This window comes from Aythya fuligula, chromosome 2, assembly GCF_009819795.1.
Source record: "Aythya fuligula isolate bAytFul2 chromosome 2, bAytFul2.pri, whole genome shotgun sequence".
NCBI classification, from domain to species: domain Eukaryota; kingdom Metazoa; phylum Chordata; class Aves; order Anseriformes; family Anatidae; genus Aythya; species Aythya fuligula.
Window position 1 is genome coordinate 157,505,780 of NC_045560.1, and position 24,058 is coordinate 157,529,837.

A 24,058-nucleotide genomic window follows, 5' to 3' on the forward strand; every position below is an offset into this window, starting at 1 on the left:
TAAAAGGAGGATAAGACCCAGACAGAAAAGTGAATGGTTTTGCCAATGCCAGTAGACTTGGTGAAGTTTTGGATGGGGAGAGATTTCCATCAGTGCAGGAAGAGCTGGGAGCAGCCTGATGCTGGTCCCACTCTCCTACCCAGCCTCGTCAGCTGCTGGCCATGGGGACCTTTTACATTCTCAGACACCTGATTTTTTTTCCTGCTGCAGAAATAGTGGGATCCCCTGTGTATTTAGGTGTCCAGTATCCTGTGAAGTGTCTACAAAGAATTTGGCTTTTTAGAGACCAGCAGCGCAGCTATGGGAGGTATCCCCTCCCTGCCTGCCCCTCTTAAGAGATGAATCTCCTAGGCCTGCCAGCATTAATAAAGTATTTGACTAGCATGGACATTTAGGCAGACACACATGAGAGGCTTGGCCTCTTTGCATTTTCTTTTGATTCTCAGAGGCTGGAGATACATGTCAGTGCCTCTGGTAATGAGCTTCACATGGTGTCCTACAACCTGTTAAAGGCCACCATGGCAAACTTGTAGTGCAAGGCAGATTGAGGCAGATTTTGAGAGAAAGAGAGAAGGAGAAAATAAAGAGAGAAAGAGAGAAGACAGAGAGAAGACAGAAAGACAGACAGAAAGGAAGGAAGGAAGAGAGAGAGAGAGAGAAAAGAAAGAAAGAAAGAAAGAAAGAAAGAAAGAAAGAAAGAAAGAAAGAAAGAAAGAAAGAAAGAAAGAAAGAAAGAAAGAAAAGAAAGAAAGAAAGAAAGAAAGAAAGAAAGAAAGAAAGAAAGAAAGAAAGAAAGAAAGAAAGAAAGAAAGAAAGAAAGAAAGAAAGAAAGAAAGAAAGAAAGAAAGAAAGAAAAGAAAGAAAGAAAAGAAAGAAAGAAAAGAAAGAAAGAAAAGAAAGAAAGAAAAATTTTATTTTTCTTTTTGTAAGGATATGAAATGAACTCTGTTTCTTCATGTCAGGGCCAGAAAATATGTCTGGGACATATTCTTGCCATGTTCTTGCCAGGGTAGATATGGCTTTTAAGGCCAGTAGCTGCAGGGGTCCATAACGCATTTCATAAATGGTCTAATTCCCAGGGAAATAAATGCAGAGTGGCTGTGCGGAGAGCTGGAGGGGCAGAGGGCAGGGTCCATCACCAGCAGGTGTCTTTGATGGCATTTTAAAGTAATGGGGCCAGTTCTTTCTGCACTGTATTCACTAAAGCTTGTACAACCACTGATGAATGCAGTGGGACTCTCCGTTTTGCAAAGGGACGCAGTGGGATTCAGCACTTTCCCCCAGTGGCCATTAAAGCACATCTTCTCACTTCTCTTCCCAGGAACAGCACTGTTCTAAACTCCAAGGTCATCTCTGTGACTGTGAAGCCATTTCCCCGGTCTCTCCTCACCCCCTTGGAAATTGAATTCTCTCACCTGTACAATGTAAGTCTTTCCTGGGAAGCTGCACCACCCCACATCTGTGTTTTGCTTCTTCCTTGCCAAGGCAGGAAGAGCATGATGGCATTGCTTGCATGGGGAAACACAGGCATATTTGACCCACATTCACATCATTTCACTGTGAGGCACAGCTGTGGGCAAAAAAAAAGAAATGTACATTCATCAGAAAATAGGCTATGACAGTGATCTTCCCGGGTAAAGGAAGAGGGAAGGGAAAGATTGTTCTGATTGATGCTTGCAATGTTCCTTGCAGATACCACTAGAGACTTGAATATTATTGTTGTGGTCAGTGCTGTAAAAGGCAGATGAAGATCCCCTCTAGGGTCCCCTGGCCAACCCCAAGCAGATGTACATGATGGACATTTACATACCCCCAGGTCCCTTCTTGTTGTGGATTTCAGATGTCTTCCTGAGGCTTTGGAACACGAGTATTAGATCTGTCATGTATTTGCTTTGGACCTTCCAGGAAGAATTTTCTGAAGTGCACAAAGACAGCTGCAGAAGAAGTAATGATAAATGTATTTCAGGGGCTTTAACCATACCTGGCCGCCCCCTATAGGGTCGTGGCTCTTCAGAGAACTGTGTCCCACAGCAGGACGTGGTGTACTTGATCCACTTTCCAGAAGGGAGCAGCAAAAGGATTCTGTATGAGAGAAGGGATGAGGAAGAATATCAGTAGGTAGAGACAGTATTTGGAGTCAAACCCTTGCGTAGTCCTTGTGTTGATGGAGAGCAAAACGAGGCCCATTTTATTTCACCTTTCAACCCAAGGGTAAAAGAAGCTATTCCAAGGCCTCATATCTGTGCTCCACATCAGACACACCATGCTTAAAGTACTGGAAACTGTTCAGCAGAACCTGAATAGTTCTCTCCTCTTGCTACAAATACCCCATAAACAGCACAACACTGATGTGCTCCATTTTCCTCTTTCTTTTTTTCCTGGCAGGGAACCACCAACCAGACCTGCATCCTGTGGGATGAAAATGAAGGGTGAGTTTTGTGGCTTTCTCTTTACTCTCACGGGTCCGTGTGCTTTTGGGGTGAAATCCTCACAATTTTAGCAGTGATGTGTCAGTCTGTTGTAGTCGCTTGAATTCTTTACTCATTTTTTTTCCTGCATCAACCTCCACAACTAGCAAAGCCCTTTGCCCTGGTGGGGAACAATCCTTCCTTCACACAGTTGCATCTCTCCTGGTGTTGTATATTATTGTCAGTTGAACTGGGTCTTATACTTAAAGAAGTAAAATCAGGTTTGTCAGTGTAGCTCATGAAGGGATCTGTGTGCCAAGAATGTCACATACCTGTAACAGGGCATCATATCAGTCTGAGCAGGGATCTTATATCTGCTTCTGCTCACAGGAAGGGAGGTTTGTGTATTCCTTTGACCCCAACCCATGTTTTACAAGGGTGGCTTCTCATTCTGACTCTTCCAACTTTGGATGTTACAACATGAGGAATACGTGAACTGAGACATAAGATCATGGTGGCTCTAAAGAATAATGCAAAATCAGAGCTCTTTGTTGCAAATATAGCCTGCCATGGTGAAGTAGGTGTTGTGCAACTGAGATATAGTAATGTGATTTCCGTGAGGGTTCCTGCCATAGCTGCCTTGAGTATTGTGATAGTGCCTAGCAGGGAAAAAAAATCCAGAGTTATAAATGTTTCAGGACCATAAAGTCTGTATGGAAAATAATTGCTAGAGAGAGAAAAAAAAAAAAAAAAAAAAAAAAAGCATTCCAAAAATGTGGTCTCAAATCCTGAATGAACTTAACGAGGGCCCAAAGTGTCTGATTTAATGGTGTTTTTACTTCGTTAACTTTTGCATCTCAGTTTGTGGACCGACCTGACTCCTTTTCTGCTTACATTCAGTTTCTCCCCTGGCGCATACCTCTGCTTTTATTATTATTTATTATTATTATCTGCAGCATCTGAAAAATGATTTTATTCTTCCCCTTTCATGCTCCATTAAGCAGCATATACACACATAGGCGGGCAACATATTTGCAGTCAGTTCTTGTTGGTCTGTGATTAATTTGGCATGTGTGAGTGGATCCAAATGAAAGCTGAGGAACCCAGGGAAACTCTGAGCTTGTGAAACCACATCCGTGTTATCCACCAGGGCAGCACTGGTACCTCTGGCTTACCATGTAAATTGCTCCAGCATTTGAGAATGGTTGGTATTCAAGAGCAAGGTGTGGACCTCGAGTGCTCTGCTGACCTCATGCAGCAGGACATGGGTGGAATTAATAAATGGGGATTGTATTGTATTGCCTACATGCCAGAGAGCAGATTCAGTCTGTAGGTCAGCCAAAAAGAGAGAGTTGTCTATAGGTGGGCAGGCTTAGGAGGAAGCTTGGACAGGAGCTGTCCTGTAGGAATTAATTGAGATTAAAGCTTTTGTGTACTACTCTGTTTTTGGAAAGCCAAATTAGAAGCTGGAACAAATGCCTCTTCTGGTCTTCACAGAAGCTTGAGTTTTTTGGTTTTGTGTATTATTTTTTTTTCTGCCATACGTTTTGCTTTTATAAACCTATCCAGCGAGAGGGTTGTATCCAGAAGGTTGAGGGTATTTCGTTCTTACTTACCCCCTTGAATTATTTGTAGCATGAGAAAGGAAAAAACAAAATCCAGCCTGCACATGGAGGGATTTTAGGTGGGGTGAGGGCATTCAGAGTGGAAACACATCTGCTGGAGCTGGCACTGAAATGTGCCCGGCGTGAGAAGCATGAAGGACTGCCCAGTGCTGGACGTGGCTCGGGGAGCTTGGATGCCACTGCAGATCTGAGGGCAAACCAGTGCCCCTAGCCTCCGCCTTGTCCTGGCAGTTCTGACTGCTCCACATGCTTGTTCCCAAGGCTTGGCAGCTTGTTCAGCTTCTTGTTGTCTCTCTGTGGGCACGGGATGTTAGGAATATTTCGGTCTGACCCATGGCATCGAAGGATGGTCTAAGAGTGAAGCAGGCAATTTCTTGGCACTGACATAGGGGTTCAGTTCTCATGGGTGGTTTCCAAAACCCCAGCAGATTGTTTGCACAAATGTTGCTGCTAAGACTCGTCTTTGTGTGTGTGTGTATGCACGCACACACTTGTTTTCAAACAACATTTGCAGTCTCAAGCAGTTAAAATCTCCAAAATGCTGGTGTCAGCAGATTTTTCAAGGGGATGTTGCAAAGCTAGACCTGATCCCGTGAGCTTTGGCAAGGGGAGCTGCAAAGCTGTTTGCACAAGATTTTAAAGCTCATTTGCCACCACTGCTGTGTCCTGGGAAAGTCTAATGAAAGGCAAACTCTGCAAACCCTATTGTCCAGGACTGAATGCCCACCTCCAGCTTGAGCTGCACCCTGGAGCTCTCAAGGGGTTTAGATCATGGTTTTTGATACTTGTTTCCTGATTGGAGTAAGGGTTTCTTTAGGTTCCCCTGGGTTTGTTGCCTGGTACATGTTTGAGATCATGGCTGGAGACTCAGGAAACCCTGAGGTTCAGTTGCACTTATGTGGGTTTCCCTTTGCTCCCACCTTCTTCTTCCTGCCACCTCTCTCTCTCTCTTAATTGGAAATTAGCCCATTGATTGGTCTCATAAGATGGCTGTGCAAGTGGACAAACGTCAGAAAATCTTATTTCCCTGCTCTGACCAGTTCAATAGCTCTACAGCTTCATATCCCATGGTTTTCTCCCTGTCATATTCCCCACACAGGCCAAGACAATTTCCCATGGTTTTGCTTACTCAGAAGACACTTCTGTCTCTTAATCTGGCTCCTTTGCTGGCTCTCCATGCTCCTGCTCCAAGATTGTGTCCCCAGTCACCCATCTGAGGCTGGAGACCTTGGGGATCCAACCTCCACTGCAGCAAACCAACCTCTGGATTTATCCCCTTTTATTTGATGTGACCTACCAGGCACAGAGGCAGGGAACTCGAAGAGCTCCTGCCTGTTACTGCAGCCACCTGAGCTTTCAATCCCATCCAAAAGATGCTGTGGCCCTTTAAAAGCCACTTAAAATCCATGGGCCGTGAAGGGTTGAGCTGTAAAATTGCAATTAAAACTGACAATTATCATGTGGGCATGTGCTTCCTCCAAGACAGAGTTGTTAGAACACATTTAAAAAAAAAAAAAAAAAAAAAAAAAAAAAAAAGGAAGAAATCCCCGGTGCTCATTCATTTGCATTTAGATAGATATTTAAGCCGGTATTATTAATAATGGATTTTTGATTTATTAATCCCAGCCCCTACAAGTGACTATTAGATTCGTGGGTGGCACCCCTGCGTCTCTTTTCTCTTCCTCTTGCCCCCAACTCCTCACACCATCAAATAAGAGGGGCGAGGATCAGGGACTCATTTCTGTTGTGTTGGGTGCTGCAAGTATGATTAATGAGCTTAGCACCGGCTGGGTAATTGAAAGTTGAAATCAGAGAATGATTTGGGATTCTCTGGCTCTCCTCCAAGGGTATTCATCTGGAGTAATTATTAGCTGCTTAGCCCTGACCAAGTTAAAGCCCAGGCATAATCTGGTTGGGTGCTCCCTCTTTCTCCTGCTGGGACAGGATTGGGTCGATAGATGCAGTCATTTTATGTGTTCTCACATTCTTGCCCAGCACCAGATTTTTATTTCTCACCCACCATGGTTTGGTGCACCAGGGGGATCTGGCCAGTCTGTGCTGCCAGGGGACTCATCCCTTGCTCTTAGAGGGGCTGGCAGGCTCCTGCCACCAAATTTTCTTTGCTTCTGTGTCTCCAAGAAGAGCATAACAATATAAAATAAATGTAGGCATTATATTAACTGCTCTTGAGAGACCTTCTGAGCCTTCGCAAATATTTGCATAAAGAGCTCTTCATTCCTAGAAAAGAAAAAGCCTCAGGAATCTGTGGTTTTAATTCAAGGACACTCTTACCTTCCCTTGGGAGAGATCATCTGTTTCAGTAATTAAAGCCTTTAACCTATCTCGTTTAAGAAATGCAGACCTTGCTGTGGAGGAAGGTGCCCCGTGTATGCCAAGGTTGGGCATGGAGAAGGTGAGTGATGCTGCAGGTCATGGGATGAGGCTGGGTCGCATCCTCCTGGCTCCGTCCCAAACCCAATCCTCAGCCAAGGTTAGGCAGAAATCTCCCCCGTGGATTCACGGGGTGTTTTATGATGCTGCCAGACAGGGCAGACTATCAATCTGTTCCTCTTGGGACAAGCCAAAGGAGCCCAAAAGCATCCTAGGAGGAGATGCCAGAATTTTGCCCTAGGGTCGCTGTGCTCGTGGGGTGTCTGTAGTCCAGCAATCTTGTGGGTGTTGCAGTGCTGCTGAGTTACCTGAGGTTCCTGATTTCAGGATGGGATGCTCAGGCTCTAATGTAGACAGTCCCAAGCTGCCTGAATTCCTGACTGCGTGCCCTGTGTGGTCAAAGGATAGCTGCTCTCTGCTGCGTGCTGCAGCCTAGCATGAGGAGCAGGACACTGTGCCCTCCTAGCTGGAAGCCTCTGATGCACTCAATAAAAAGAAAAGCACTTTTTTTTTTTTTTTTCTTCTTTGTGCTTTCCAGGATTTTAATGCAATCCCAGTCCTAGTGGTTACTCATTCATTGCCTTCAGAGTGCATCTACAATAGGTCTGTTTCTTCTTGTACTCCCTGCCCAGTGTCACAAGGGAGGGGTCGTAGTTACAGCATCCTATGGAGACTTTCACACTGGCCCATTGCATCCACCTCCAAATAACTTCCCTTTGAAAGAAAGTTCCTTAACAGCAGGAAACAGCTTCCTTTTTCTTTGACACATCTTTTGTGCATCATCTAGTGCACTCCCAGCCTTGCCGCTGTCACACATCAAAAGCTAACGTGGCCTGCCTGTGTTGAAAAAGATGGAAGAGTGCCCGTGTACAGGCTGCAAGGCAATGTTACAGCCTCAAAGCCCCATGAGAAATCACTTCTTTCCTCTTTGCACCCACTCACAGCCCATTATGCATTATATTTCCTGATGCAGCACTCCAGCCAGGTGTGCAGGAGCCACCTTGCCAGTGTCACCTCCTTCATGTGGCCCTGTGCAGGGTGCCAGTGCTGGGACCCCTGTCCCAGCTCCCCTAACTAACACCTTCAGCTTGTTTTAGCTCCAGCTGCAAATGCTGCCTCTCCTGCGTGTTCCCGTGGAGGAATTGAGGGGATGGTGGTGGACAAAAGGAGTGATGTGCTGCACAGGGGCATGCAGGGAGGTTGGTGTGAATTAGTTCCCCTGTGCTAAAACCCGTTGAAAGTAGCCCTGATCCAACCCAGATGACTTCACTTTCAGTGTGCACCCAGGCAGACTGAAGGATGGCCCCAGGAGTCCCTTTTTAGGGCTAAACGAGAGTAGCCACAGCATTTCTCATTCAGAGAAACCAGGTCACACCTCCAGTGCCTGAGGCTTTAGCTTCCCAGCTTGCTCTCAGGGAGGCAAGTCCAGGGCAAGCTGGTGCTGCTGGAAGCCCAGGGAACTGCCTCCAAGGGACTCTTTGGCCTTTGCTGAGTCAGTCAGCACTGTCCATGGGACTGGGAAAAGCAGGAGCTGGCTTTTCTCTTGCTCCTTTCACAGCACAGGATGCAGGAGAAGCCGAGCAGCGTGATGCAGGGCTTGTGCTGCTGCCAACAGAGCACGGTTTAATAGCTTCTGACAGAGGAGAAAGAGAGGATTCACGGGCTCTGAATCGAATACTCCAGCTTCTCCCTCACTTTCCTAGAAAAGCAGTCAAGAACACAAGTGGAATAAATTAATTTTCTTTACGGAGCTGGCAGAAGTCCCACTAGAGCCCTGTTGGGAAGAGGCTTTGGGTTCGGCAGGGTTTCCCCAACCTTTCCCTGGTGCTGGGTGTGTGCTGTGAACCAAAGCACTGTGAAGATCAGGACAGCTTCTGAAGCCCCGTGTGTGTGTGTTTGCATTCCCACATGGGTACACATGCAAAACGCATGCGAGGATATAATGGGGTGAGTGTTTGGGAACAAGTGGGTGCCAGTGCCTGGCCATGGGTATGGACACATGTCAGTGTTTCTGTGTGTAATCGATGCAGGATGCTGTTGGTGAGTCCCCGTGTGGATGCAGGGACGTGTGCCCTATGCAGGTATCTGCAAATGCATGGTGGTACTTATGCATCTTTGCTCATGTATGAGCAACACAATCATGGAGTCACAGAATGGGTTGGGTTGGGTTGCGTTGGGCTGGGTTGCATTGGGTTGGGTTGGGTTGCATTGGGTTGGGTTGGGTTGTGTTGGGTTGAGTTGGAAGGGACCTTAAAGACCATCCAGTTCCAAACCCCTGCCATGGGCAGGGACTCCTCCCACCAGCCCAGGCTGCCCAAAGCCCCATCCAGTCTGTCCTTGGGCTTGCCCTGAAACCACAAAGCCCTTTTGCAGCTGGAAGGGGACAAGTTTAGCAGCCATGTGGCCCTCTGTGGCCACCTACCATGGAGATGTGGCTACTGAGGGTCTCTGGTGACACATGGCGTCCTACTGGATTGTGTGAAGCAGAAATATTTGGGCTCTGCACCCATTCCCTGGTGCATTTCTCCTGCATTTCCATTGGTGTTTGCCTGCGTGGTACCTTGTGTGTGCTGATAATGTAATAACACAGCACAAGCAGCTGCCTTTGCTGGTGGAGAGCTCAGAATTCCAGCTCCAGGCCTTTGAGCGCAGAATAAAAAAGGATGCTGGGGAAACTTGAAGCCCACCCTTGGTGTGGTCCAACTCCAGTGGGTCAATAGCCAACAGGGTGTGTTTTTGAAGCAGCTTCAAGGCAGGCTCAGGTGTATGGAGGAGAGACAAACATCTGCAGTGTCAGGATGCTCATCACCTGCCACGTGTAAAATTCAGAGCAGGGTGCCTGTACCTCCATGCACTTATTATTTAATTATTTATTTATTTTTCTGGATTGATTTTTTTCCCCTTTACGAGTGCAAGGAAGCCAGTCTGGATCCAGAGGAGGGCTTCCCTAATGGTCCTGTCTCTAAACCTGCAGATCCCAGCAGGTCTGTGTCCTTTGGAGCCTTGTTTCTCTCTGCTGGAAGCTGGAGGCTGTGGAGTAGCCTGTGCATAGCAGGGGGGGAATGTGTGACCTGAGCAAAAGTATCCCAGGATTGTCCAAAACACAAAAGATAAGCACTAGGTGGAAGCTCAAACAGGCTGTGTCCTCCCAGGTTCTGCTGAGAACACAAGGAGTTTCCTCATCAGGTTTTCTTGCTCAAATGTCTGGCAAGACTGAGAAAAATTCTGATGAACTTCTCTAAGTGGCTCATTTCTGATAAAATCCACGAGCTGCACAGGATGCAAGCCAGACATAGCGATGCACGTCCTCATCACAACCGTTTCAAACAGTGGGGGATCAGTTTTTCTTAAAATCTCTTGACAACCATGTACGGATCTGTTCTTTGTCTTTACCTGCTGAAAAACATACTGAATCGAGTTTCTACTGGGTTTCTTACCTGCTTTAGAATTGCCTTGTAGTGGGGAAAATAATGGGGGGGCAAAACTGCTTCTTCCAGTCCCAGAGACCTTGCAGAGCTCTAACTTTGCTGATGGGAGCCCCTGGGAAGTGGTCAGGGTGCAGAGAGAGGTCTGCGTGCCCATCTCATTGCCTGAGGATGGACAGGACTGATGGATGTGCTGGGAAATGTCTGAGAGTTGGTGCACAGAATAAGGGCAGGGAAAGCTTGACCCCATTTTTGAAGAGGAGAAAAGGGCTTGTTTGCATTTTCACCTGACTGCTCGTGCACTGCACGAGGAGATGAAATGTTCTGTTAAAATACAGCAGCAAAAAGAGGACACCGTGCCTGGGACACAGCCTTCATCTAACGATGAACTTTCTGTGTGTCTGGGCAAATCAATGTAAGCTTCGTGCCTCAGTTTTCTCAGAGTCTACTGCGCTGATAACACCCGACAGCTCTTTTAAATGTCATGAAACCTAGGGGTGAGGAGCTCCATTAAGTGACAAGAAATAGGAAAAATAGGTATTATTACTTGAAAATTGGATATCTAAACATGAGATTTATGATTCTACTTGTCATGCACGTGAGATGAGCCCACATCTTGTCAGCTTTGCCCGTTGTGGGAGCAGCAGCAAGGGATGCAATGTGAATTTTAGCCTTCACGGAGCAGAATGGGACCAAAGGACCATGCACCTGAGCTGCAGGAGCTGGAAGATGGCACAGAGCCAGGGGGCTGAGCCCTCCTGGAAGGCAGCAAAGCTCTGTGTTGGAAGAACAGATCCTCCTCCACTCCTCCCTGATTTACTGGAATTCCCTTTAACCCTCCATCAGGAGCCTCGGAAAGAAAAATAACTGACACAGCAAGGCCAGAAGGCCCCATTAACCCCCCCAGGCTGCAACACGGCATGTAATGATTTTCTGAGTTGTCAAAACCTTTTCCAATGCTGTGCTAATACTTGGATTCAATTACAGTAACGACCCTTTGGATCCTGTGTATTAATCTCCCAGAGCCACCCTCTGCTTGGGGCCAGAGCTACCTCCCAAGGTGATTTAATGGACATGGGTAATGCTGGTGGGGTGGTTTGTCAGACAAGGAATTGGGGTCTGATGGAGAGCCAGAGGAGAAATTCACTCTTCCCTGGAGCCTGGTGCCTTGCAGGAAGACTCCAATCCTGACCCAGCAAGAGTTGAGGACCTCCTAGAGGGAAATCTGCAGGTCTGAGGACAGTTTTCATCCTGATGTGGATGGTAATGGAAGGACAAGGTTCATAACTGCAGTGATGAATTATGCCTGTCCTCAAAATCCCAGATGCTGTCATCTAAAGATGGAGAAGGAGAAGCTGAGGGAGCATCACCCACTGTCACCAAGGAGGAGCACATCTGAGCCAGAGCCCAGAGCTTCCATCCTCTTCCATGGCTCTGCTGGTGGCTAGGAGCAAAAGCCAGCTGTGTCCCAAACCAGGCAGACAAGACACAGAGGAGGCAAGGATCCAGGAGAACATTTAGTTTTTCCAGTGGATGTTATTTATTTAGCGGTGGTTTTGGCTCACATGTCGAATCTTAAGGGCTGCTGAGCATCCTTCAAGCATCCTAGGCAAGGCTCCTGAGTGACCTAGGGGCACCCCGCAGGTTTTGGTGCAGGGATCACCAACAGCCAGGTGATATTTATTTATTTATTTATTTGTGGTCTGATTTCAGCCTTAATACTACCATCTTTGGGATGTCATTTGGGATACACGTGCCTTCCAATGTCTATAGGGGCCCAACGAAAGCTGCAGCAGTGCATCAGGGGCTTTCTACTCCCTATGTCCCATGCATGGGTTAAAACTGTGCTGGAGGCCGTGCTGACATTTAACAGCATGTGCCAAGGGTCTGTTTAGTAGTGCTGTGGCCCAGAGCAGGAGTGCAGCTGAGAATTACAGTGCAAATACCTAAAATCCAGGTTGTTTCAAGACAAAAAGCAGCTCCTGGAACATGGTGATGCAAGGAGAGCAGAGGAAGCTTCCTCTGCCCAATATCACTGAAGGATCTGGCTCATAGCTGGGGAAATCCACCTTCAGCTGCAAGGATACCTGGAGGAGAGGGATTTTTGATGCTGAGGGCATAAATTGCAGCTGCCAGCACGTGGGGAGAAAGTAGCATCAGTGTGGATATGGGCAGGGCTGCAGCAGGCACAGCTGCAGCATTTTGCATGGAGGAGTGGTGCAGTGATCGGTCCTCGCAGAGGCTCTGCTCTTCAGCCCCATAAGATCGACTCAGGGTGAGGAGGGAGATTTAATTTGCTTTGTCTGAGGCTCCTGTAATGTGGCAGAGGGGAAAAAAAAAAAAAATGCAGCTCAGATGTGGCATTGACTTAGCACGATGGAGCAGGGAATGGTGTGGAGATGATGGGGAGGTGTATCCCCTCACAGTGTCCTCAGGGGTATTGCGTTAATGGGACACTTGTTCTGACTTTTTTTTGATGTAGCTCTAAGCAGAAATCCCCACCCCCTTCCTGGAAGCTGCTTTTCCATCCGTTTAGGCACCGCCGTCTCAGAAGCATTGTTACACATGGTATCGTGGCGCGGGCATTTCCTCTCTTCCCAGTCCGTTTCCAGCCGATTCGTTCAGTTTACAAGTGCGAAAGATGCTTCTGCTAATTGCCAGCTCTGCTGGCTCCTCCTGGGATCTGGGAAGCAGCTGAAATTGTCCTGACTGCTACATCTTCAACGGCAGTAAAGAGCTGCTGCCGCAGCCAGGGAAGCAAGGCTCGCATGATTCCTATTACTGTCATGCCTGAGCGTTTCACAGCCTCCAGTGTGCTGCTCTTGCAGCTAGAGCTGGACAACCCCCCTCCTTTTCTAGGTCACTTCTAGTTCTGAAGTTTCTTTGGCATTTGCCTTTACCCAAATTAAGGTTTTAGGGGAGTGTGAGCTGTCTCCTGCCCCATTCTGTTACCCGTAGGCAGGTGAGGGCTGGGACCAGCAGCTTCACCACTTTGGTCCTCCCCTGACCATCTTCTCCCTGCTCAATGCATGGTGGAGACCTTGATTCACCAGCCAGCAGTGCTGGGCTTTTGGGTGGGATGGGGACAATATAGTAAACCTGAACGCATTTCAATGCTGTGATTTCCAAGGAATCACCATCAGGACTCCTGAGTGCCAAATGAAATGCCGTGATCAGCTCCATCCCCACTACACACACATGGACACTCTCTGATCTCCAGCTTCTCTCTCCCCAACAGGTTATTTGTCCCCAGTGGCTCCTGAAACTTTCTTCTCTGCAAAATCTCCATCGCTAATTCCTTTGAGAAAAGCTGAGCAACTCCTGTTGCTATTGCTGATACTCGCTTGCTCCTTTCCTCTGGATATTCCCATCTCCCCAGCTTCCCATCAGGGTGGGAAGCAGCAGAAGGCGTCCTCCTTATCCGCAAGCCGGGGCTGATCTGCTCCTGCTGAGGCTCCTGGCTCCAGGTGCACGCTTGGCACCCTGGCAATGCCAAAGCACAGGAGAAAGGTTTCCTGGGGGGATTTTGCACTTCATCCATGGTGGTGATGCTCGCTGGCTTCATCCCATGCTCTGTGCCTCCCTTCAGAAAGCAGCTCCCAGGAAGGCTGAATGTGTTTTGTTGTTATTGGCTTAAAGCCTGAGATCTCAGCGGGTATCAGAGTAGGAAAAAGTCATATGGGATTTCTGAGCTGCCCAGCTTGGGAGAAGAAGTCTGAGTATTTCAGGCAGGTGTCTTTAGCGAGCAGGAGCTGCTTTGTTCTCTGCAAGGACATTGCAGAGCCCAAGGTGTCTGCACAGGGCTGCAGAAGGCACAGAAGCTGGGCTTCAGCTCTCAGCCTGCCAAGGGAGAAAGCGGTGATGGATGCTTTTGGCACCGATGTGCATGCGTGTTAGGAGCAGGTTTTAGGGCAGATTGGGGTGGATGGGCTGGCAGGAAGGAAGGATGCTTCACCCCCACAAATGTGCCTTCTTCTACATAATTTCTATGTAAAAACCATCCCTCATGCTGCAAATCACAGACAGGGCAGCACAGGCATTTTCCAGTATAAATTACTTTAACCAGCACGGTCATCGTTTGCACTGCCTGGTAATTGGCAGGTATTTAATTAGCCAAGGAGTATTCCCGTGTCCTGCTGCTAAGTGACAAGTTGGAAACTCCCCATCAGGTGAATACCCTTTAAGCCTTCCAAAGCCTCTTTGTGCAGCACCACTTCATTTCAGCACACAAAATCGGTGCAATTTGCACAGATGCTGCAACAGCTGTCCAATTTGGGCAGGTTAACTGGCTGGGGACAGAGTTTCAGCTCACACTGGAGGTGTGAGCTGAAATCCTCTGGCCGGGTGTCTTGGAGAGCACTCTGTCCTTCGTGGTGCCCAGATGGAGAGAGGGGAGGCAGGACGGGTAGGAGGGAGAAGAGGCTTTAATGGAGTGATGCTGCTGGGAGGAGAGATGTTTCCACCAGCCCGCATCTCTGAAAGCCATTTTCATTAGCAGAGAGTGGGTTTAAAAGGTTTGGATAGCAATCCAAAGGAGCCGGCAGCGTGTTTGGTTGCCAGCGTCGCTTTGGTTAAATACATTCGCAGCAGCAAAGCTGGGAAACGAGTGCCCCTCCTCCCCCGTGACCTGCTTTCCCGAGAAAAGCACAAGCAGCCCCGTGCTGCTCCGCTCAGCACCTGCTCCTGCTTCTGCTCTTTGCAAGTGCTTTGCTCGCAACCACATTCATCAGCAAGGGAGAGAAGGAGTGGGGACAGACTCAACAATGCTGGCCACATAAAATGGACCCCAATCTTCTGATCAATCTGGGTTCTGTCCCCCCCCAGGAGCTGTCAACATCGACCCTCAGTGAAAAAACATCCGATGGGAAGCCAGGGAGCTGGGAATGGGTTGTTTGAGGAGAGGGGCAGCACAATGTCAAGTAACAGCATTTATTTATTAACATTTATTAGTGCACCAGCCTCCTCCCTGCATTAGTATCATTTTTATTTCCCAGCGGTTTCCTCCTCTCCTGCAAAAAAAAAAAAAAAAAAAATCCAAAGCAAACCCTCAAGTAGATTCCTTTGCACACCCACGTCGGTTAAGCCGGAAATCCCGATGTTTTTTTTTAAGTTTTGCTTTACGTTTTCTTTATCCCACTCTCCCCCAAATGTGTAACAAACTAGCATGTAATGTGGCGGGACATGCACGGTGGCTAGAGCTGCAGAATAACGATGAGCAGCGATGCAGCACCACTGAGCCAGGATGGATTCAAGCGACCTTCAGGAACGGGCAGCTGCTGCTTTCCGAAATTTGACTTGGGAACAAGGGAGGCATTCCAAGCATTCAAGGGGCTGTCAGCTCTGCTCAGCTTCCACGAAATGCTCGTTTTTGCAGAGCACAGAGGGAAAGGAGGCCACATAGAAAGGAAGGAGCGGAGGAAAGCACTGACTGGGAAGAAGTGCTGCTCGCTGAGCTTGCACCCACTCAACCTTCCTGCTACATACGTGTATGCCTCTTTCTGTCCCCTGGCTCTTTGAGCACTTCATTGCTCCTTGTGCCTGATCCAGAGCTCACTCATGTACAGTTGGAGGTCTTAGTTTTGATTTTGGTGTTTTCCTGCAGTTCTGACCATGGATAATTGTTCCAGAAAGTCTGTCTGAGGAGCAGGATTGGATTGTGACAGGCAGGGCAAACCATCTAGAAATAACCTGCTCTTATTGTCACCCATATGGACATTAAGCAGTCTTTATTGCCCAGAAAAATCTTATTAGGGTGGCTGAAAGAAGTGATGAGAATGCTTTAGTGTATTAAAAAAGTTAACCCCACGACCCCTCATTTTCCTCCACCTCCACCCTTACTCTCACGGGAACAGGGTCTCGGATGCTCCACTGCAAAACGTGAGCTGCTTGTGCTAAAAGGAGGTGGCAAAGCACTGGCGACCTTTCTCCCAGCAACCCCAGAGCAGTGATGTGAAGCGGTCTAAACACTTAATTTGTTTTGATGGGACTGGTACCTCCTGTGCCCAGCAGCAGTGCTGAAGGGTGCCCTACTTACCCTGCTTGCAGTTTGATGGGGATGTGTGAACAGAGCCCCAAAGTTGAGCAGAGCCCCCAAAAGGCTCAGTAGCCCCCCTGCACAGATTCAGGATTTGTTTGCACAGTGCCAGACCCTTCGCAGATATTTCTTACACCCTTTCCCCTACGTCAGCAAGCGCTTTCCCTTTTTTTAGACAGCTTGCCCTTGCTTTGCCTTTAATTCCCCTTTCTCAGCTGGAAACACCAGCACGTGAAGCTATCCAACATTTCCAAGTCCAGATGTATCTCTTACTGTGATCCACTTGCATCTGTGAGGACTTTATTCTTAGATTTGTGTGGGTTTTGCTAAGTGCATTGAAGTAATTTGTACCTTTAAAGGACTGCATCTCCCTCTTGGTTACGGTTAATCTTTAATCCAGCATCTTCATCTTTGCCTGCAGCACCTTAATTTGGCTTCTTGATTTAATTTCTTTTACCGTCTGCTACCTCCTCCTATTCCCAGCCCCTCTGTCATCTGCCTGATTTATTTTTCTTTGTCTCTTTATCCACTAGCCCTGCACTCAGCCATTAAAATTTTCTGATTTAGGCTTCTGAGAAGCAGCATACCCTGGAGCCAGTGTTTTTGTGGCCAGAGAGACATCCCTCTTCCCGACCTGGTTCCGGGGCATCCTACACTCTTCGAGCCAGGACTGGGACCTCTGCAGCACTGTTTGGTTGCTGGCTTGCAAGGTGTTGCTTATAGGTAGACAACATTTTTTGGTTTACCATCACTGAGTTTGCCCCAAAAAGCTGGGGAGAGTGACAAGCTAGCTGGGGTCATTTTGGAGAAGTGGAGGCTGAAAATCAGAGAGTGCAAGTGGTGGGGATGCATACCAGAGCCGGGATCTGCAGACTCTTTGTTCAGAGCTAATAACACACTTTCATCTTCCTCTCCTCTTTCAGTCCCATTCAGCAAAGCAGTGTTCAAAATCCCCAGCTGGACAAGCAGCTGTTTAAACAGGCAAGCCTGCTGCCCTCTCATTTCCAAGGTCTTGTGTGTGATAACCATGGAGGGATGGCTGTGTCCGTCGCCCCACGCCAGCCAGCCTTCTGCTCTGGCTGGGGCTAAGGGCAGCTTGGAGTACTTTGGGGCTCTTTTGGGGTCATTTAAGACAAAATGTTGGACTGCAAGCAGGGCACAGACACTGCTATTTCTGAGGCATCCTGGCCATGCACGGAGGTGGATGTGAGATCTCTCTCGCCAGGTGTCTGTATTACTCTCACTGCTTTTCCACTGAAGGCATTTATACACCCTTGACTAGCCATAGGGAGTATTTCCAGCTTGTTAACTGCTGGCTGCAATGTCTTACATTTACTTTAGCATCTGGCACTCTTAGAAAAAGCCTCTGTTGCCTTGTTTCCCCATTCTTCCTAAGCCTCCTTTCTCATAAGACTTGAATGTGGGACCACAGCGTCCAGGCGTAGTAAAGGATGTGCTCAGCTAAGGCGCCTGGTTCCTCCAAGGATTTCCCTGAAATGTTTTCGGTACATATGACAAGGCTGCTGCTTATCACTTCAGCATGCTGGCCTGATTCTTCCTAGCACGATGGGACTGCCTACAGAATCAGCCACAAGCCTGCAGCGTGCTGAGCATTTTGTTGTGAAATTACAGTGGGAATTCCCTCTGCTCATGAAAGGCAGCTTCAGCAAGTCCCAAATGCTGTTTACAGTACTCTCACAGTGCCTCCTGTTGTCACCTTTGTCCCACGATGACCCCAATACCTAAAGGACTATTGCTCCAATACTCTGCTGCAGCAGGAGAGCTCCAACTCTGCAACTTTGCCCCAAAAATAAGACTTGGAGGCATGGCCTGGGCTTCTAGCTTTGGATAGCAATAATGAGTTTAAAAACAGAGACTAAAATCTTGGAGGGACAAAATATTAACTTTTGTGGAAAGCAGTCCAAGGTCATCTCCTGCAGTTACTGGCAGGTGAGGCGACCTGATGATCCCAGTGCTTGTGGGTTAGCTAAATCTGAGAACGATTCTTTTTTCTCAAAGCCGTGAAGTCACGGGATTATAGGAAACTGTAGGCTTTTCGGTTTCTATTTCACACAGTTCCGCAGAAGAGTTTGAAAATATCATCCTTTCAAAGGAGAAAATCCACAAGGCAAAAGAAAAAAAAAATCCTCAAATACTCTCTACAACAAACACCCGCACGGTACTGCAGGCTTGAATTCCTGATGCTGTGTATAAGTCTAGCTGTGATGCCGTGGGAGGGATCAGATCTTCTATTTCTTAAACAATCATTTAAGATGGGGTTATGAAGGAGAGTTTCCGCAGTTTTGATCGGTTAGTCAACTGGTTTCCTCCACAATACGAGCACTGTGGCACCTCACAGGGTTTTCACATTTATTCCCATGTTAAGGAACGAGGACGCTCGCAGAGATTTCAGCTTCTCCACATCTTCTCTATGTCCAAAGGTATTGGGTCTTCTGCATTAAAGCTTTGACACTTGTGGCATGTGTTGAGGATGGTTCATCGGGTTACTGGGTGGGACATGCTGGGCAGACTGGTCCTTCTGGGGGTCTGTCTGGGTGAGATGTCTGTCCTGTGGCTGCCTTTGTCAGGGACATTTGGCAGGGAAGTGCAAGGAAGTCCTATGAGGAGCAGCTGAAGGAACTGGGGTTGTTTGGTCTGGAGAAGAGGAGGTTCAGGGGAGACCTTATTGAACTCTACAACTGCCTGAAAGGAAGGTGTGGGGAGCTGGGGGTCGGCCTCTTCTCACAGGTGATAGGACTGGAGGGAATGGCCTCAAGTTGTGCAAGGGGAGGTTCAGGTTGGACGTGAGAAGAAATTTCTGCTCAGAAGGAGTGGCCAGGCATTGGGATGGGTTGCCCAGGGAGGTAGTGAAATCACCGTCCCTGGCGGTGTTCAAGGAACGGTTGGGCCTGCTGTTTAGGGACATGGTTTAGAGGGTGACACTGGTGGTAGGGGGATGGTTGGACCAGATGATCTTGGAGGGCTTTTCCAACCTTAATGATCCTATGAGTCTACAAAGTTGCCATCACAGGGTACAGGCCCAGGGGTCGAGGTCTGCTCTCCCACCCCACACATCCCCAGGGACTGAGGCAAGAGGAAAAGGCACAGTGCAAGAAGCACCACGTCCACATTTCAGCCCTTTCGTGGGGCCATGGAGTGGGGATGTAAAAGGGGAAAGTGCCCGTTATTTGTCAGCCACTTTCCAGCAGGACGGTGTGGATGGTGTAGCCTTCTGATGAGAGTCATTACTGCTCAGCATCAGCTGTATTTATGGTGCCTGAAAAGATTATCTCCAGATAATCTTACGGGTATTTAGCCAGCCATATGCTTTATTTCAATGGTAATATGTAGTTCTTTGTGAGTTTTAACATTGTTTATGTTAATTATGGCTTCAGACTGGATGCTGCATATGGGCTTTCTTCTTTTTATTTTTTTTTCAAGGGCTAATTTGCAGATAGTAAGTAACCTTGTCCCCTGCAAAATGCTCCAATTCAGTTAGCCATGATTACAAATTCACAGCTGGGAAAAGGCTTTGCTTTTAACCTCCTTACGACTTTCTCTTCCTGTCCCTCCTCACACAAAAAGAAAAGGACCTGGAGAAAATCTCCAATACCCCATGTCATCCATAGGTCCCAAGTCTCTTCTAAAATCCCCACTCTCTCCATTTGCCTTGTGTCAGTTCTTTTTATTTGAAACCATCTATTATTAGGGACCTCTGAAAAAAAAAAAAAATATATATATATATATATACACATATATATTCCTATGTTTAATGGTTTATGTTCCTGGTTTAATTTTCCTCACACCAAGCGACTGGATCAGTAGTAGGTTTCTTATTTTTTTTTTTCTTTTTTTCAATTTCTTTTTTTTTTTTTTTTAAGAATTTATTTTAAAATAGTTGCTAATCTGATTATTGATTCTTTCCTACTGGCAGAGAATTGTTTTGTTTAGTGCCAGGTCTGTGCTGTCAGGGTGGAGGTGAGAAAAAGGGCATCAGTGCCATGTAAAATTTGTAAGGAGGTCTGAGCAGCTGAAGATTAAATTCATGCCCTGGTCTATACCCCAGTGACCACATCATCCCCGTCTGTTGGGGTTTGTTTCCCAGAAGACGAAGAGCCCTTGGGTTCAACAAAAGCATTTGGGGTCATATTCATGGATGCAACTTAGGGGTCATTGTAACTTCTCTTCCTTCAGTGGTAGGAGAAACTCAAATGTCATGGGCATGAAGGGGAAGTCAGACTTATCATGGTGTTTAAATGAGGGACCTGTAAGTGACAGATTATCTATCTATCTATCTATCTATCTATCTATCTATCTATCTCTATATCTCATTATCTCTTTATCTCTTTAACTATCTACCTATCTACCTACCTACTTACCTACCTATCTATACCTCCTGTTTTTTTTTCTTCTGGGCACTACGACATGGGATGGAAGGACTGCTCCCACTTCTGATAAGAGTGGCTCTGGAAAGCTGCTTTTTGTTTGCTTTCAGTAAAGAAATTGGGGAACCCAACCACAAGCTGTACTCTTCGTTTATCGACTGAGAGTCAGCTTGGCTCAGTGGTTTGAGGAGTGACTGCTTATTTGAAGAAGCCCCATTAGTGCCCTCTTAACACAACTCAATCCCTTCACATCTTCTCTGTGTGCCTCAGTTTCCTTATCAGTTAAATGAGGTTGATGACACTTGATTTTACATGGATGTCACCAAACAGGTGCAACGCTTGAAATTCAGACTGGGTTTTTCTAGGAGGAGGGGTTGCACTCCAGCAAAGCCAGCCTGACTTGCTGGATGTATGTGATGTCTCACAGGGTTTTCAGTAGCATCGCTGAGAGCTCAGCCTGGCTTTCAGTCAGTGGACTGATAAAAGGCAAAATAATGTCTTCGATTACAGGATGACCCTGGTGAAACAGTTTTGCAGCTTTTATCCAGTTCTTAGGAAGGCCTAAACTAACCAAAGCATTATTACTGCTTTGGCACTGATAGTGTCCAAAACTTCCTGAGAGTCTGACATGTTTTAGATTGATTTTAGCCCATCTTTGGCTCAATGTTTCATTTATTTTAGTGTTTACCTGTGTCATAAGAGGCCTTTCACAACAGCTTTAGCAGCAGATCGAAGTTATATATAATCTCTTTCTAACCTGCCTTCTTTTCCAAGAGGAGCAAACCCTTTCCTGTCCCTTGTTCTTGGGATCCATTCACTTTGTAATCCAGCCCCGAGGTCCTGCAGAACCTCTGACTGTGCCACACTTGCTGCAGCAAAATGATTGTACATTTTTTTTTGTCCCGAGCTATTGTGCAGAGCCAGAGCGTTTGAAAGGCGCTCCGGGGCAGCCTTTGGCTGGAAATGAAAATTGCTTTTGGGAATCCCTCAAAAAGGATTAACTTTGACTTCATCTCTGGTTCTTCAAATTAATAATCAATCTGCCAGCTGGACCCACGCCAAGTGCTTGCACGACCTGCCTGGTTAGCAAAGGGGGGACGGCCCATGTGAAGCCATAAGTATCAGAGTCAGAGAATTACTGAGGTTGGAAGAAACCTCTGGAGATCCTTTATATTATATATGTCATAAATAAATACCCTGTTTTTAACCCCCCTTCCTGATCCATGCCTCTTCCTACAACAAAGCCTCATCCTTTGTGCAAATTCCTATTCAGAAAAGCATTTCCATTTCAGAAAGTCCTTAAGCTCCTGTTTAAATCTACAAGACAGTGCTTAATTGCTTTTTCCCATCAAGTGCTCAAATAATGTTCATAGCCATGTTGTAACATATGGTGAAACATTTTCTCATGGAACGTCGCTGGAATTACACCGGAGATAAATCTGACCACAGACATCAGAGACAGAACAAACTTGTCAGGTTTCCTGCTAACCCTCCCAGCACAATTTTTTTTTTTTTTTGTACGCCAGTCTGGTTTGGGGATTTCTACAATTCCTCTTTGACTGGCTCGTAATCAGTCTGACTACACTGTTCTCTGATATTCTGCCCACGTTTTCCCTTTAGCACAGTTCCTCTTTCTTCCCTCTCCTCTTGAGACCGCCTGGAAATAATTCTGCTTCCTTATTCGTGTACCTGTATTCAATATTTGTGAATAACTCAAATCCTGCTCCTTTTCTTTGCTGCTGAGTTGTGAGCAGGGGTTTTCCATTGCAAACCCCGTGTACTTTTCTGCAGAATCAATGGTTTTGCTGAGAAAATGAAGGCTCGGTGCTGACGTACAGCTGAAATCTATACACAAACACACAATCTCCTTTAAGGACCTGTTTGTAACAATCCCAATTTCTCCTGCAGCTTTTAATCAGGTCCATGATGAAGGCATTTTTTCATGCAGCTGCAATATCCCCTCATAAAGATCCCACAAACAAGCTCCGTTTTACAAATTTCAATGATTAAACCACTTAGGATTTGAAATCTGCTGTGAACCACGAGGCTTTTGCTAAGCTTTGCTGGCTGATCCTACACACCCTTGTCTGGGCAAAACTCGATCCCCATCCCACAAGAAGGCAATTCCTTCAGATGTGATCCCCTGGACTATGGACAGATCCCATTAGATCTCTCTTGGAGGCATTAAATATGCCATGTGCAACAGATATTGCCAGACAGGCTCAAGCTTTTCATAGCCACAGCTGGAACACCCCAAAATCGCACAGCTGGCATTACTCATGAGGTTTGGATACAGCTGTGAGTTTGAAGTCTTCCAGTTGCAACTCAATTATGTATTTTTAGGAGCTTATTAGCAACCATGTGGACAAGAAATTTATTTTAAAATGAAGAAATACATGCTGAATCCAGAAGTGAGGCTGACGAAGGTTCAATATATCCAAAGCATTATTCTGTCCTTCCAGATTAATCCTGTCCAAAGGATTGCAGGGCAAAGAGAACAGGTAATTAAACAGATTCATGAAGAGGAAGAGGAAAAAGAGAGATGAGTTCTACTTTTGAGTTTAAAACTAGTGCGATGCACATGCCCTTTTGGAGCAGCAGCCATTTAAATATCCTGAGCAGCTTAATTTTTTGCAATAATCAATTAACGAGGGCTGGATTTTCACTTTCTGCTAAATGGCATAGTTGATGAGATGATTTACCCCGAATTTCTGACTCAGCACCTCCCACAGCACCCATTGTTGGTGTGATTTATCGCAGCTTTTAAAGTGACAAAACCCGTGTGGCTTTGATCCAATTGATTTCTTTGAATCCAGTGGGATAAATAAGCAGGCAGCAGACCTGAGCAAAGTGGGGGTAGGATAAAATGGGTGGTTTTCTCTTTGTTGTCGTTTTTGTTTGTTGTTTGGTTTCCTAGATATCACTATGAGCTCTCTCTGAGCACCTAGAAATGGGGATCAGAGCATGCCAAGTGTGGCTTTGGACTGACTTTATTCTGATATTGAGCTCACTGCTGTGCTCTCATTTTTTCTGCCACGAGAGAGTGAGACCGGGCACAGCACCTGGGGAGCGGTATTTGTTTTCTGATACCTTCCCTGGGGTTTCCCATTTCGGTAGGCTTTCTGATCTCTTTTTGTTTTATTTTTTTATCCTTTCTTTTTATTTATTTTATTTTTTTTTTTTTTTTTTAATGAGGTTACTTTCACTGATGTGTGGCCCAGATCTGTCCTAGTCTACTCTGAGAGCTGGTAAATGAATAAAGCTGAGCTTCAGGATTGAAAGTGATGTGAAGGCAATTGTGTCCACACGTTTCAAGAGAATCCAAATTGCTCATGCCATGGGGTGTGCATGCGTGTCAACACACACGTATCTGGTGTGGAAATGATAACTTCAAGGGTGTCTCTCTGTTGTGAAAGCCTATTTAAAGAGAAAAAGTTAAGGGTAATTAGAAGTCCTTTTTAAAATGCTTTCCAAGATAGCTGCAAAGCCATAAATGAAAAAGATGACCGCAGCACTAAAAAGCACACACGCAAAGAAAACAAACAAACAAAAAGAGCAAAGACAAGCCAATAACTACAAAACCAACAGCCTGGTTTAGAGAGAAAGTAAAAGCTGGTGTAGAGATATGGAGGAAGGACAAATTGATAGCAAGCAACACAAATTAAAAGCTTGAAACAGATAAGAGGGAAAAAAAAATGGAATAATTTCATTGTTTGGGATTGTTAATGTGAGTAAAAAGGAAAATTTAGTGTATGCTAAGAGAAAACGAATCCTAATGATATTGGTTTGT

The 24,058-nt window shown here is 46.4% G+C and overlaps 1 protein-coding gene across 9 annotated transcripts in view; it reads left to right on the plus strand.

Moving 5' to 3' along the window:
- The window catches only part of ADGRB1 (adhesion G protein-coupled receptor B1), a 256,252-nt gene that overhangs the window by 148,271 nt on the left and 83,923 nt on the right, over nucleotides 1-24,058 (plus strand). For all 9 annotated transcript variants that reach the window (XM_032182289.1, XM_032182293.1, XM_032182292.1 and 6 more), the window contains 2 exons: nucleotides 1,322-1,424; nucleotides 2,386-2,429. In XM_032182289.1, coding sequence (XP_032038180.1) covers nucleotides 1,322-1,424; nucleotides 2,386-2,429 — 147 coding nt within the window. The remainder of the gene's footprint in view (nucleotides 1-1,321; nucleotides 1,425-2,385; nucleotides 2,430-24,058) is intronic.